Raw genomic sequence first — 17,672 nt, forward strand, 5'->3', positions numbered from 1 at the left:
GAATAATTGAGGCATTGCACGAGAATCAATAGAAGAACTACTTTAGTGTATATTTAAATGAATGCAATATCTCAGAAGCGTCTTTTATCGATTTTAGATTTTATTACTTTAGCTTAATATCTTTTTCAATTTAAATTTAAATTCCTTCCACAAATTGAAATTCTTAATTGAAGAAAAACGAGTTCAAAACTGAATTTGGGACATTCTAAAATGAAGCAGACAACCTGGATCTTGTATTTTTTAGCATCCTCATTAAATGCTGCTATTACTCTTAAAATCAAGTAAATTAAAAAAAATTTTTATAAATTTAATTTCACATCGTGAACTATACTTTTAAGTTTGACTTAAACGATTTAATAATTAAAAAAATTTTTAATTACGCAATGAAAATTCGAGAAAATTATATTTTTGATAAATTCAAATTCGATTAGTTAAATAAAAATTCGTTTATGTAACAATTTTTTTTGTTCTAGAAATTCAAATTTAAATGAATTAAAAAAAATTAATTTTTGAGCTTATTCATGCGTCTCGAAATTCTAGGAAAATCCCGATTTATCGATCACTGACAATTACATATATTTTAAGCATTTTTCTTTCAACTAATTTATTTAGTTTTCTTAAAAAGAAAATACTAAAACAGTTAAAAATGAAAAAGACAATAATAAAAATATCAATAAGAACAATTATAATAAATATTATAAAATCATAATTGTATGAAAAATAATTAATTCTGAAAACATTCACACTAAATAAAAAACATAGCGACACTATAATAACATGCAAAATACTTAACGTTATGTTATAAACATTCACACAAAAATAATTCTTTCTAAAAAATATTATTTCAAAATAAAAAAATTCTGTTTTCCCAAAATGAAATTCAGTTAACTAGAAAATTTTTAAATGAAAGTTGGAAAATTAATTTCATTTTATAAAAATGTATAGATAGTAAATAATAAAATTTATTTTGATTTTATAGAAGTTTTAATTTATATAGTTAAATGGAAATTCTGTTAAAGATAAATTCATATTGAATACAGATTTTGTTAAAAAAAAACTCCATTACACAAAAATCTGATTCAGTATCATATGTATCTATCGCCCCAAGCAGAATAAGAGAATAAAAGTTGTTTTTGTTTGTTTCACAGCCATTTGTTTACAAAAAAAAGAATGAAAAACAGAAATTACACTCTAAAGTGGCACCATTTTATAAATTTTTTATAGCTGTATAATGATAAATTTTTGTTCCAACGATAGCTATGACTTCAATTTATATTTTATTTTTGTTTTTTTAGTCACCTACAACAGACGCATTTGTGCATATCGTTTTAATAAAATATTTTTAATGACACAATCAAAAGTTTTATATATTTATTTATATTTATTTATAAATATTTTTTTTTATTAACATTTAAAAATTACTTTTCGGTTTGAAAGTTTTTATTAAGTAATTAATAATCACGTTTTAAGATTTTTGAATTGATTTTTCATTGAAAGTTTATAAATAATTGATAATTTTATCAATGTGTAACCTTAATTGATTTTCTATTTGAGAAACTGGGATGAATGACGATTTCAATAATTTCGTAATTTTATTTAATATAAAACAATTAATTTAAAATTTAAAATTCTTTATCATATTCATAATTGATGATTTTATTCTTAAAATATTGCAAAAAGTTTATATCTATTGATCTTGTGTTTTTAATTTGAGGTGGAGGAATGACGCCTCAGATCTTGAATTAATATGAGATTATAGTTCAATTTCTATCTTTTCTTCAAGTAATAATATCTTCTTATAATAGACTTTTGAAATTAATAATAGAGGTGTTAATAAAATTACTCAACAAGATTATTATTAAACAATTTCACCGATAAAAAATATTGGATAATATCCAACCGATCGGAGGAATGACATACAAAATCAGAAGATATGCAAAAATAGTATTTTGGAGAAATAATTCTAAAATATATTACCTAGTTTTTTTTAAAATACCTTTGATTTTGCGAGAAATATGCATAATTAAACTATAATTTCAAGTATTACCAAATTTTGTTTATTATAATATTAATAATTAAATTTTCTTTAAAACGATAATGGCAAATTCAATTTTTAATAATTTCAGATGGTATTAATAAAAAATGTTATAAGGTGTTTTGTTTCATTATATTCTACTAAACTACCAAGTTTGGAAAAAATTGTATTACCCATGAAAAACTATTGATAAAATTATTAAGGGATCTTTTACAATGGTTTTGCAGATTAATAAATTTACTCTCCCTAACTCTCTGATGATATTCAACAGAGCAGTAGATAACAACAAGTATGAAATACCAAACACTTTGTGCCTGAAATACAAAGAAAATTAAATAAAACATTTTATTGTGTCGCTATGTTATTAAAAATGACTTACCGACAGCTGATCTTGTTGCAGACATTTTCGTGCAGATAAAGGTAATGCCTGAAACAAAAAATCACATCAAAGTCAGTACTTGTGTTTAATTACAAAATTTATGTAAATTGTTATATTTCAAATATTAAATTAATTACAGTTATTTTATTAGCAATATAATTCATATATTTTCTTTTATAGAAAACTTTTAAGAGCAATGAACTTAAATAAAATTAATTATAATGATTAAATCAATTAAAAATAGGTTTAATTCAAAAATATCATATTCTTAGTAAATATTAAAATAAATCAAATTAACGACAGAAATTTTCGATTTGTAGATTATCTAAAGATACCGATTAATACAATTAGTCTTATCAAATTTTCAGTCCTTTGAAATATTCAGTTTAAATTTATCTAAAGAAATAATACGAACTTATTTGAAGTTTATCTAAAAATTTCTAAGCAAATGAAATTCAACTAATCTAAAAGAAAGTTTATATTTAAATTTAAATTCATTAGAGCTAACTCAGAATATGAGATCAGTGCAATAATTAGTTAATGAATTAGAAAAATTTTAATTAATATAATGTTATTGAATAATAATATTTGAAATTAAAGTGAAAAAATTCAATAATTATTTTATAATTATAATTATTAAATAAAATTAATTATACATACGGAAATTTTGTATAAAAAATTTATTTAAATAATTTAATTTAATTAATTATTATCATAATCATTTCATTTTGATTATAATTTATCAAAATAAAATTTTTCTGAATAAAAGATGAAACATTAGTTATTAGTAGTGACAGTAGTACAGCCAGACTATGTAGAATCTTCGCAGTAGTACAACTCTAAAATAGTCTGACAATTTCAGTAGTATTTTTCCCATACAACTATATGGGTCAACGTTTCTCGACTTTAAAAACTGAATATTCCAAATTGAATTAAAATTTTAATACTGTGGATGACTCATTTAACCAGTATAAATAATAACAAATAATAAATGTATAAAAATACATTTTAATAATTTTAATTTAAAAGCAAATAAAATTTTTAATTATGATGACTGACGTCAAAATGAAACTGAAAAAAATATTACATTATAAAAATGTTTTTTTAATTATATTGCATAAATACTCATATTCATCCAGATATAATCCTGAAAGTGAGTTAATTATTATATTAATTTTATTGCACAAAATATGTGAATAATAATAATTATTATAAATATCGGATAATATGAAATTTTATATCAGATAATCATTTAATGTATGTAAAATAATTTTTAACAATGCATCGAATTGTAATTAACGATTGGATACTAACATTTTCCCTCACATATCCGCATATATAGGGAATTTCTTCTCAACTGTTTCATGCCAAAAAATTAAAAGTTATTGAATTGATTTGAAACTTTTGTAAATTGTTACCTTGCAATTAAATTTCTAAAATACTAGCTCATTAAAAAAGTGCACAATCTAACATGAGTTTAAATTTTCATATATTTTTACCCAAATGTACAATTTGTTTTTCTTGTTTTATTTTTATTGAAAAGCTGAAATTTTTTTTTTTGAATATAAAATAATTTATATATTAAAGAAACTGGGACAATAATAGGTTTACCAAAGTTTCAAGTCAATGCGATAAATTTAAATTTTTTTCTCCAACGTTCGAGTCACATATTTAAATACATTATAATGATATACATGAAACTTGTAGTGTTTCTTATTGGATCAACGAATCCTTAAAAGTCTCAATCCCAAATTTTCACCGCATTGCGGATTCATTAAGAAAACAGTGAAATTCAATTCAAATCATTCCAATAAATTATATTCGTCTCTGACTTCGAGTATATAGATATAAATTTAAAAGTCAACATTTTGAGAATATTTACTCTCCAACAAAATGTCTAGAATATATATATATATGTATCAAGTTCATCGTTTCAACAATTGAAAATGCATGCTCATTTTATTTTCAGGGACCATTTTTGTTCTAAATAAAAAATTCATAAACAGTTTCTCGTCTCTTTCTATATATATATATACCCAGAGAAATCTTTTATTTTAGTTTATTTGACACAAATAAAATTTATTTGAATGACATAAAAGATATATCTGTCTCAGAGCTAATAATTTTTAATTTATTTCAACTAAAAAATGTAATTTAGCAGAAATGAAAGTTTTATTTAAACCAAATAATTTAAAAAGAATAATCATTTATTTCATTCTGAGACTCATTCTATTTCTATGTATTTTAGGCCGGTAAACACGAATCTAAAGTTTCTTTTACTTTATCACGTCGTGATTTTTTCCTAACCTCAAAAAACAGCGGATTTTTGGTCGTAAATGAATTTTTTTTTAAACATTAATGGATATACATAAAACTTGGTGTCTAGGGTAACTTGGGGATGTTGATTACAAATCTGAAATCAGATTTTCAAAATGGCGGATCCAATATGTTGGACAATTTTGCTAAAAATTGATACTTTTTTTTTTATAAAACTTGGAAGGGGTTTTTAGGGTCGCTGATTACAAATCTGAAGGCAGATTTTAAAAATTCAAAATAGCGGACTCAATATGAGGGACTTTTGAAAAATTCATAGATTTTTAACTAGAATTTTGGTATCTACAGTTTCTTGAAGTAAAACAAAAAACCGTAAATACTAAATTTCATAAAAAACATCAATTTTTAAAAAAATTTCTCCGTTTTATTGTAATTTATTGCAGAAGAATAGCAATTGTGATTATAAAACACATGATAATTTTCATAATTTATTAAATATTCTGTTTGTTATAACCAATCCCCAGCTATTATTTTTGTTTGTTTTAGACTTTCCCATTGGAAAATTGCATAAGGCGACGCCTTGTCTGGACATGTCCTTCTTCTTTCTCTTCATTGCCAACATCCGGCCAATGGCGTCGCAACCACGACAGTAGTACCAATAGTACTAGTAGTAGTAGTAGTGGCAGTAAAGAATATTTACCGCGTACCAATCTTTCTGCACAGGTCTCCTAACTTGTGCTCAAGCGCAGTTGTTACTCCTCTCTCTCTCTATATATATATATATGTTTTCACAGAACATAGTAGAGGAAAATCCAACGAGAGACACGTCCATGTAAACAGGCTATAGTTGAAAAGAGCCGAGACAGTGCCAGTATACGTTGATATCGTTGCACACGCGCACGCAACGTGCATATAATAAGCCATCATCACATCGCGATTTCTATACAACTTTCTTCTAAATTAAATACCATCATTTAATAATTTTATAATAAAGTGGACACAATTTTTATTTGATATTGTTCGATTTCCCCCCTCCCCCCCAAAAAGAAACAATAAAATTGTTGGTGCCAATTTTTTTTCCACCAAAAAAAAGAAAAGCAAAAAAAAAATTTAATTGAAGAAACGAATTTGTAGGTACGAGGCGTCGCGCGTAGAGCGCCGCGTTTCGTACAATCGATACTATCGTGTGTTCAGTGCCTCCTGACGGTGTGTGACAATATATTAAAGTGAGGCAAAATATACAAGAGAGCATAAAAAAAAAAAAAAAAAAAAAATGCGGTTATCCTCGCTTCTTTTTACAATCATCACTTTATTAATTGCAATAACAATTGCAACAAAAACCAAGAGGAAATTTGATGGTGACTTCGAGTTTGCCGACGAGGTCGGTTTTATAAATATATAAATTTTTATAATTTCCTTTTTTTTTTTTTCATTCTCCGAAATATATTTATACACACAACATTGCGTAAAATTACCTTGAGTATACCAATTTTGGTTGTGTATATGTGTGTTTATATATATATGTATAATCTACTATGATACCCCCATTGAGAAAGCATGGGTAGTTCGTTTTAGAGAACTATATACATTGTTAGTAAGCATGTTCCTCAAAAACATAACATTATTTTTCTCAATGGGGGTGCGCACCTTACAATCCTTTTCATTTTATCTTCGATTTGTTACGAGTTCAGTCATCCGAAAACTATATCTCGTGCGTGCATGATGAATTGCTGTATGCAACTTTCTTTTATACACTTGTTCTTAGTTGTTTTCAATCATTTTTGATTTTAAAATCAAAATTTATTTTTAACTATTTATTTTTAGTCATTTTAGTAGTGGAAATTATTTTTACGTCTAATATTGTTGTATGTCATTTTAGTATCTGAAAATTACTTCTACGTCTAATATTGTGGTTTATCATTTTAATAATGGAAATTATTTTTTATTCATCAGTATTTTGTCCCAATCAATAAATAATTATTTTAATAAATTTTTGGCATTTTGGAACAGGAAAAAAATATATGTACGACATCTTTTAACGTTTCGATACCGGTTTTATTAATCTACAATAATAATAGAAATTTTAATATTTTGTCTTTTAAATTTTGAAAAATACAATTACAGATAAAAAAAATTTTCATTGTCAGAATTGAACGGTGTAATTATTGTATCTTTCAAAAATGTAAAAGACAAAAAATTAAACTGTTTATTATTATAGATTAATAAGAATTCTGATGAGGAAATCGGTTTCAAAATGTTAAAAAATGTCGTACGTATATTTTTTTCTTGTTCCAAAATCCTAAAATTGTTTGCCATTTTAGTAATGGAAATTATTTAACAGTAAAATAGGAAAAAAAAATGATTAGCATATTTATGTACACTCAAAAACAACAGAAATAAACAGTATATTGTTAAGCGAATCAATTGAAAAACATGAGAATAGAATTCTCTCGGATGATATTCAGAGAAATTCGAAAGATTTAGCAAATGTTGCTGGACCAGAATTTTTGTCAAACATCCAAGTCCAAGGGAACAGTGCCAAAGTTGACTATCAGACACTAACCCTTCAATTGGAATTTGTTTGAACTGTAGCCATATACATGAGTAGCAGTATCATTGTAAATAATTCATTGTGATTTATATATATATATATATATATATATAAAAAAAAACGAAATCTAAAATTTTGTCGTTCTTTATAATGTTGCATTTTCCAATCTAATTTATGAGAAATGCCAATGTTAGATATTTTCTATTATTTATAAACAGTGTAAATAAATAGCATTGATAAATTGAACAAGTGGGCGGTTGTGCTAAACATGTAGTTTGTAATATATGCTTCTAGGAATAGCCATTTACTACGTTTATTACAGAAACTCTATTAGCAGAAGTGATCATTTAAAGTACATCATAATCAACTACTATATAGAGAAAATTGGATAACTCAATATTGTAAATTAACACTCTCATGCTAACAATTTAGAATGTAAAAACAAATAACCTCATTTTGTACCAATATTTCATTCCACAATTTCTTTTTCTTGTTTTTATTAATTAGTAAAAATTTTTTATTTAATATTAAATTTGATAATGCACTCCAAAAGAAACTTCACTTTACATTAAAAATATTAGATTATAAATATGTAAATAAATATAACAATCTGATAAACTTAAATTATTAATAAAATTATTAAATTAAATGAAACGTTAACAAATAACTTTGAATAAGGTACATTATGTACAATCAATTGCATAAATTCCGTCCTTCTGGTTTGACGACATTTTAAAAATTCGTGACACGTCTATATGTTAATTTTATTAGTTTATGGCCTATAATGTAAACAATGTATAAACCATATGCCACGAACTAATAAAATTATTTTACGAAATATTCACTTACTAAATTAAATTTCTTTCAATTCAAAAACCAAATTACGAAATGTATAATTTTTCTTTCTTTTTAAACAAAACCCTTCTAATAATGAAATAAAATAGAAACATTCATATTTCAATGCTAATGAAACTTAATGATATAAAAACAACAGATATTTATTATATAAGCAATAAATTTGCACGAAATGAAATTTTAAACGATCGTGTATACAACAGTTTCTTAAGAAACCAGAGTACATTCAATTGTCATTTAAGCGTGTTCAGAAGAAATTGAATGAAAAGGAACAAAGGATGTATATATACATGTCAGCATCTTGAATCTTTAAATCCACCTTAAGACTCAATAATCTATAAAAGAAGTGGAATTATGAAACCCAATTATAAAAAAAAGTCAATGTATGAAAGTGGAAGTAATCGTCTTTTAATATTATATATATAAATGTGTGTAAGTAGGTAATATATATATTTACTGCAGTATTATTGGTTTAAAAAGCAAATAGTTTTAAATCTCTATTTATTAGCAATATAATTGGCTAAAAAAAAATTAAGAACTAAATTAAAAATAAATTCTTAAGAAATTGGTCATAATACGTGATCAATTATATTACAATTTCTTTAATTTTTGAAAACTACCTTGGCTTTTTTTTTACTTCCATTTATATCGATTTATCTCAATTCTAAAAATATTATTTTAATTGCACATATCCAAAAAAATTAAAATTGCCTGAACAAGAAAGCTCTAAAATTAATTTGTTAGAATTTTCAATTAACAAAATTTCATAACCTTGAATTTACTTACACACGAATTTTAATTTCTTCTAATTACTATTTAACAGAAATTTCACTTAACCGAATTTCTACATTACAGAATTTTTACTTAAATGAATTTTCATTTGTTCTATACATTTTACAGAATTCTTAAAACTTTGAATTTTTATTTTACGACATTTTTTTGAAAAATTCATCGACCATATTATTCTTGTTTAGAACATAAAAATAATTTAGCTTTTGAGAAAAGTTTGTAATGAAAAATTTTTCAAAATTTCATAGAACATTCAAAATTGTGTCAAATAGAAAAATGTAATTTAGTGGCAAGTTTACGATGCAAAGTTGCGGGAAATTTGCGTGTTAAAGTTAAAATTAAAACTAATGCACGAGACTTTTCTATGTCATAGCCATAGGGCTTCGTAATAAGTTTTAATAACTTTCCCCAAAGGGTTAGTAATGTAGGAAAATTAAAATATATATATATATATATATTGAGTAAAAAAAATTTTCAATTTTCCCTGATTAAAGCACTCTGCAAACGAGTTATACAACTGTAAAAAAATGATGTTATATTTTATAAAATATTAATGCTCCTAAATAAAAATTAGCTGATTGCTTAATTAAATTAAAGCTTTTTTAATTATTATTATTATTTAGTCAAGATGTTATTTGTTTTTAGTAAAAATTCACATTTTATTTTTAAAATTCTTATTAAATAAGCTTTCGCCCGTCAACGTCGGGCCTCATCAGATTTAAATACTGAAATTAAATTTACATTTTTTGAGTTTGTTATAAAAATAAAATTTAATTAAATTGATAAACATAAACTCAAACTCACCAATATGGATTTCCACTCTCATTTAATAATTTTAAATCAAAAAATAATAAAAATTTTTCTATTATAATTTTTATTATTTTTTTATTTAAAATTATTAAATGAGAGTGGAAATCCATATTGGTGAGTTTGAGGTTATGTTTATCAATTTAATTAAATTTTATTTTTATAACAAACTCAAAAAATGTAAATATAATTTCAGTATTTAAATCTGATGAGGCCTGACGTTGACGGGCGAAAGCTCATTTAATAAGAATTATAAAAATAAAATGTGGATTTTTAAATATTTTATTATTTTAATTATTATTATTATTATTATTATTATTATTATTATTATTATTATTAATATAATTTTGCTTCATAATTTTGCATTCACATACACTGAGACAAAATTTATTTTGATTCAAATAATCAATTATTTGATTATTATCAAATGTATATATATATATGTTTATTTGTTCAAGAACAAATTGTTCATACAAAGAAGTTGCGGTTAATACAGCGTAAAATTACAATCTCAAAGAACCCCGAACCATTTACATGAGAATTTGGGGTCCGGTGAAATTTTCTGCAACTTTGAACTTTTGTAGTTTTTCACCTCCTGAACAAAAAATGTAAATGTCAAAATTCCAAAAAAATGTACAGATTTATTAAAAATTGAGGTTTAAGTTTAAAAAATAGTGTTAAAAGCGAAAAAAATTCAAAAATGAGTAAAACCAAAACAACTAAACAAACTTTCTTAAAACTCGTTAAAAAAATAATTTTTAAACCTTTTTTCGCCAGTCTGCATCCGGTATTTTGAATTTTGAAAAACTATCATCGAATTCGTAATTAGTGACCCCGAAAACCCCCGAGTAACAAGATTTAAGGGAATTCAATGTATTTAAAAAAAAATCGTCGGCCATTTTGGATCCGCCATTTTGGATTTTCAAAAATTGACATCGAATTCGTAATGAGCGACCCCGAAAACCCTCGAGTAGCGAGTTTTAAGAGAGTTTGTTTACTTCTTTTGGTTTTACTCATTTTTGAATTTTTTTCGCTTGTAACACTATATTTTTAAACTTAAACTTCAATTTCACAGGCACACAAAAAATAAAAAGTTGTTTGGCCGAGACACTACAATAGTCTATTTTCATGTATTTTTTCACGCTGAATCCGAATCCGAAGTCAGAATTATCAGATTGGCTCTTATTTTTCAGATAATCTCAAAAAACTGCTCAGAAAGAAAAATAAAATCAAAAAGTTAAAAAATTTTTGAATGTCACTACGATAGTGCATTTTCATGTATTTTTTCACGCTGAATCCGAATTCGAAGTCAGAATTGACAGATTGGCTGAAATTTTGAAGATAATTCCAAAAAACTGATTTTGAGTATTTTGAGTTTTTTGTTACTTGTGTTTTTTTGCAATTATCTCAAAAATTTGAGCGAATCTAACAATTCTGACTTTGGATTCGGATTCAGCGACAAAAAATACATGGAATTACACTATCGCAGTGACATTCAAAAATTTTTTAACTTTTTGATTTTATTTTTCTTTCTGAGCAGTTTTTTGAGTTTATCTGAAAAATAAGAGCCAATCTGATAATTCTGACTTCGGATTCGGATTCAGCGTGAAAAAATACATGAAAATAGACTAGTGTAGTGTCTCGGCCAAACAACTTTTTATTTTTTGTGTGCCTGTGTTTTTAAAAAATCTGTCCATTTTTTTGAATTTTGCCATTTACATTTTTTGTTCAGGAGATCAAAAACTACAAAATTATAAAGTTGCAGAAAATTTCACCGGACCCCAAATTTCCATGTAAATGGTGCGGGGTTCTTTCTTCTTTCAATAACCGATTTAACAAATAAATAAATTCTCTTCATTCGGTCGTAATTTGGATCATTTAAAAATATTATCAAATGTATATTTAATTGAATAAAATAATTTTTATTCCACTGTAAAACGAAAGGTATTAATTTAATATCGACTTTAGGTATTAAATTGTCATTTGGCTCTATTTTGATACCTAAAATCGCTACTATTTTAGTACTTTCTTTTTACAGTGTCTGAATTAAATAAATTGTATTTGAACAATAATTTCTGCATTTGAAATAAATAACATTTACACTTAAATCTCGTTATAACGACAAGGTCGGGACTTTAAAATCTCGATATAACGATGACAAGAGGGGCCCCCACTTCACATTCTATTTAAAAACGTGAATTTATCTGTAACCAACTTTACAATATGTCAAATTTGTTTGACATTTAATATAAACATTCTTTAGTGTATACATATACGAATGATATTAATTTCCAATTATGGAATCGGATAAAAAAGTAAGTAATTTCTGATTATTTTATAAGTGAAATTACAAGGTTTCAAAAAATAAATATTTGTTTGTAATTACCGAAATATTGCGGTTAAACTAATTAAGTATGTAGTTGGTTACTATTTAACCTCATACAAGTTAATTGAGCAACAAAAAACTTTTTAAATTGATGAATCTAATAGCTTACATATTTAAATTCGATCGTGTTTTTTTTTAAATTGGTGGGGGTAAAGGGGACAAATTTTTGTCGTTATATAAAGAGTTTTGGTGTTCGTAATAAGAAGCGAACGTTGTATCGAGATTCGTTATAACGAGATTCGAGTGTAATTGATATAAAATAAATATTTATTTGATAATAGTCAAGTAACCGATTATTTGAATCAAATAAATTTATTTTAAGCGTAGATAAAACAAAATTACTATTATACTTGAAATTAAGTCATGTTATACATATATGTGGTCTTTCAGTATTTTACGGTATTAAAAAAAGTGGGGATCGTATTTCGAAGAAATCCTGTCTTTTCATATATTAGACTTTTATAATACTCTTTCGGTCATAGTCCTCTATATAGATATAGCATTACTAAAACAAGGTGTAGACGTACTTTTCCACACCTTATACGACCTCCACTGGACTTTCTGAGGTTCACCACAACCACGTCATAAAGTAGTTGAATAGGATTATTTTGCTGCGATTCATTAACTTATTTTCTTTGTAGCTGTGTACTTAACTCCGAAATTTAATTTTAAACAAACCACTTAACCGTATCTAGACGGTTATTTTATATTTTTATTATAAAAAAACCACTTGTTTCAGAGATATTTTTAATTTTTTTTTTAAATTAAAAAATACATAGTGGCGAATTTTATTTTTAGGAGAAAAACTACTAAAAACATAAACAAATATGTTAATGTGGAAAAATAATTTTTAATTTTGGTTTTAAAGATATATATACACTTTATCCCTACGGCACATATATCATAAATATTCTTTTTATATAGAAAAAAGAGAATGCAATTTTGTTCGCAACTCTCAAAAAATAAAATGTGAAAATTAGAGTTACTGAAATGATATTGCTTCAACTATATACGCTTAATAAGAAAAACTGCGGCTAATTATACGATTTTAATTTTAAAAAAACTTTCAACGGTATTCAAAGGAAAATATATAATGAAAAAAAATGTTGAGCGGAAAAATAATGAAGTTGACGAGAAATATTTAAAAGCTTCTTTCATCTAATGGCATTTTAATTTTTAAATATTTTGGAAAAATTACAAAAAAAAAAAATTCTGTGAATCTGTGCGCTTTGTAAATAAACTTATAACTAATTTAATTAATTATTTTTAAATAATTAAATCTAATTACTTCATAGAAGCATATCAGTATTTATAAAGCAAAAATCCAAGGTATGCGATACATTTTCTCAAAAGGAAAGTTAAGTGCATGTCAAAATTTTCCATTTCCTTTATGTATAAAAAATTTAAGTATAATTAACCTATAAAAGCAAGTTCTTATTTACATCATCTGTATATATTGTATTTTTATATTTTTAATTTCATTAATGAGGAATCTTATTTAAGTTATAATTTTAAATTAGTTTTTTCCCATCGAACAGTGTTCAGAATTTTTTAAATACATTTTTCTTATGGATATTTTAAGATTGTAGTTGAAAAATAGTTTTTTTTCAAATTTTTCTTAAAAATCTCATAACTTCTACAATTTTTAACACACGATAATAATAATCGATTTAAAAAAAGAAAACTAAAAAATTGTTTTCCTAAAATAGGCAACTTTTTTCTTTACAAATTTTCAGGATTTGTAGGTCATAAAATTTCCATTCAGTATTTTTTCTCTTTTTTTTTAAGAAAAGAAGTATTACTAGTTTTCTTTTAAAACTTCAAACAAACAAAATAGGAGAAAAAAATTTAAATTCGAAATTTTTATTTTTAAAACCATAAGAAATTAAAAAGGCCAAAGATTTTTATTCTAAAATTCAATTGAATTTTAAAACATAAATTTTCGTAATTTTGACAAATATTAATGAATATATAATTAAATGTTATTATCGGAAATTTTTTTTAACTATATAAAATTTCCCTGCAGACTTTTTGTCGACAAACGTAAGAAAACAAAAATTACCGATATAACTCTATTTGCAATTAAAAATTATAAAACAATGAATGATTTTTAACATTTTTATAGTTTTGTCACCTTCTATGGATCCAAATGCGTATGTACACAAAATTTCAAGGATATTCATTAATATTTGTCAAAGTTACGACAATTTATGTTTTAAAATTCAATGAGAATCCTCACGGCCAAACTCGGATAGTAGAGCGTACCACAAATACAAGATTTTATATTGAAAAAATTTTAAATTGAATTTGTTGTATAATATTAAATAAATAAAATATAAAATGTTTTTGTAAAGGAATAAAATCATTAGATAAGTAGGAATATTAATTCAAAATTTCGCTAAATATAAAACAAAATTCTATTAAATAAAAAATATTCGATATGAAAATTCGGTTGAATAATAAAGTTAACATTATAAAATTCTGCTAAATAGAAATTCGTTTATTATACAAAAAGTATTTTTATATACGTCCCAAATATATTTTTATCTCAGATCTAAAAAACATATTTATTTGTTTCTAATAAAAATTTTACATTTAGTACAAATAAAATTTTTCGGGACGCATTAATATTCCCTTCATTAGACTTGACGGAATTTTTGTGGTGTCAAATTAAAAATTATCGAATTTACATTCAGTAGAATTTTAAAAAATAGATTTTATAATGAGCCTAATTTTAATAATGAAAAATTTCTATTTAACAAAATTCTGATTTTGTAGAATTTCTATATTTAACTGAACTTAGATAAAGCAGATTTTCTAATATATCGAATTTTCAAATAACACAATTTCCATTTAATAAAATTGATATCTAGAAAAATTTTCATAAAAAAGAATTTTTATTTATCAGAATTGATTATTTGTCGAATTTCTATTTATCCGAATATTAACTTAAAATTATTTTAATTAACAGAATTTCCAATTAAAATAATTTCTATAAAACAAAATTCTCATTTAACAAAAGTTTTATTCAACAAATTTCTATACTATCTAATTTTTTTTAATAGTATTGTCATTTAACAGAAATTCTTCTTAGCTAAATTTTTAAGACAGAGAATTTCTATTTCACCGATACTTTATTTGACCGAAGTTTCACTTCTCCGAATTTTCATTTGATAGAAATGTTAAAATGTCGAATTTCCATTTGATCGAATTTTCATATGATTATCCACTTGGTATACAAATTTCAGCGGGAGTTTTAAAATCAACCAATCACAATTTTCTTAATAATTTTTAATTGGTTGATTTTAAAATTCCCGATGATATTTGTATACCAAGTGGATAATCATATGAAAATTCGATCAAATGGAAATTCGACATTTTAACATTTCTATCTAATGAAAATTCGGATAAGTGAAACTTTGGTCAAATAAAGTATCGGCGAAATAGAAATTCTCTGTCTTAAAAATTTAGCTAAGAAGAATTTCTGTTAAATGACAATACTATTAAAAAAAATTAGATAGTATAGAAATTTTTTAAATAAAACTTTTGTTAAATGAGAATTTTGTTATATAGAAATTATTTTAATTGGAAATTCTGTTAATTAAAATAATTTTAAGTTAATATTCGGATAAATAGAAATTCGACAAATAATCAATTCTGATAAATAAAAATTCTTTTTTATGAAAATTTTTCTAGATATCAATTTTATTAAATGGAAATTGTGTTATTTGAAAATTCGATATATAAGAAAATCTGCTTTATCTAAGTTCAGTTAAATAGAAATTCTACAAAATTAGAATTTTGTTAAATAGAAATTTTTCATTATTAAAATTAGGCTCATTATAAAATCTTTTTTTTTAAATTCTACTGAATGTAAATTCGATAATTTTAAATTTGACACCACAAAAATTCCGTCAAGTCTAATGAAGGGAATATTCATGCGTCCCAATTTTTGCATTTGACATAAATAAAATTGAATATTACCCAAGTAGAAATGTGCCACTGGCATAGTACTGACCCAACACTGCCAGTCAGTATAACAGTACTGACTGCCGTACTGGGCCAGTAGTGGACCAACCCTGGCTGGTAACGCTGTCCAGTACTGATTTTGTCCCGCTCACCAGTACTAACGTAGTACTAGAATAATACTGGCATAATACTGGCAAAGTACTCATCCGGACTTAAAATCTCACTTTTTTACAAAATGCTAAAACACGCTTTCCAATGCAAATTTCAGCCTTATTAGCTTATTACTCCCATTTTTACCACGAACAGGTAATGTGAAGCCAATAATAGTTAATGTTATTTAGAATATATAAAATATTATTAACAATAAATAATTAAAATAATAATTATCATTTATATTAATTAAATTATTTTTTTTTTAATAAATTATTTTACAAAAAATAATTTGTGTTGTAAATTTTTTTATTTTTTTAAATTCATAATATTTAATTTTTTTTACTTTGCACTTATACTTCATTTAATAATTATTTAATAATTGATATTACACATGAACAAATATTGTACTTATAACACTTAAAACTAAGAACGAAAAATCTCGCACGCATGGGGGATCGAACCCTAAACCCTTAGAACGCAAGTCAGATACGCATACCGCACAGCCGCGCTGGCTTGAAGTGCTGACTTGAAGTAGTTCACCTAATACAAAAGTTTTGATTTCAAAGTTTGTATTATCTATTGATCACGAAAATAAAATGAATTTATTCTTAAATTTTTTAAACTCACAAAATTTTTTCAATTTTTACAAAGATTTAATGAAATAAAACTGGATATCAATTTCAGTTAAATATTTTTAATAAATTATTTTTACCGTAAATAATATTAAAACAGACAAAAATGATTGATGAATTACATAATTAAAAATAAGTTAATAAAAGACGACTGTAAAATATGAATGGTGAAAAATTTTTAAAATTTAATATTTAATTATTAATAATATTTAAAAATTACATTTGCTTTATTTTTAAAACTATTAGAAAAAAATTCTCAACTTATTGTTATTGTATGCATGATAAATAACTTAATGCACATATTTCAATGAGTATACTAAAATAACTAAAAAAACATAAATATATTTTATATAGGTATATAATAATACATTACAATTACATCCAAAATTTTGAGTGAAAGTATTCGAAAGAAATTAATATACATTTTTTAAAATAAAAAATCATCGTTTTCTACCTATTGGAATAATTTAAAGACTTTTTCATTTAATGTTTTTTATCACCGACATAGTACTGATTCGGTGTGAATGACAGTGTACAGCCAGTACTGGTTTTAATATTTTTTTACCTCCGACATAGTACTGATTCGGTGTATTAGTCAGTACACTGCCAGTACTGAAAGTCAATACCGACAGTCAGTATTGGATCAGTACCATGCCGGTGTTTAATTACGGCGAGCTACGGATATTTCTACTTGGGTATATATATTATAAATTTTATATGTTGTAAAGTTTACTTTTTAAGAATGTTTATAATTAGATTAAGGAAATTGTAAAGGCCTGAAAAGGTATAAAATGAAAATAAAATTATTATTAGGTATATTATATAAATTTTAACGCACTTTG

The 17,672-nt window shown here is 24.3% G+C and overlaps 1 protein-coding gene across 1 annotated transcript in view; it reads left to right on the forward strand.

Moving 5' to 3' along the window:
- The first annotated feature begins 5,477 nt into the window (after positions 1 to 5,477).
- The window catches only part of LOC127286294 (proteoglycan Cow), a 38,221-nt gene continuing 26,026 nt past the window's right edge, over positions 5,478 to 17,672 (forward strand). The window contains exon 1 of the mRNA XM_051312674.1: positions 5,478 to 6,069. Within this exon, the coding sequence (XP_051168631.1) occupies positions 5,962 to 6,069 (108 nt within the window). The 5' untranslated portion in view covers positions 5,478 to 5,961. The remainder of the gene's footprint in view (positions 6,070 to 17,672) is intronic.

The sequence above is a fragment of the Leptopilina boulardi genome, unplaced genomic scaffold (genome assembly GCF_019393585.1).
Source record: "Leptopilina boulardi isolate dan_hultmark-lab unplaced genomic scaffold, ZJU_Lbou_2.1 LbouV2_352, whole genome shotgun sequence".
Taxonomy (NCBI): Eukaryota; Metazoa; Arthropoda; class Insecta; order Hymenoptera; family Figitidae; genus Leptopilina; species Leptopilina boulardi.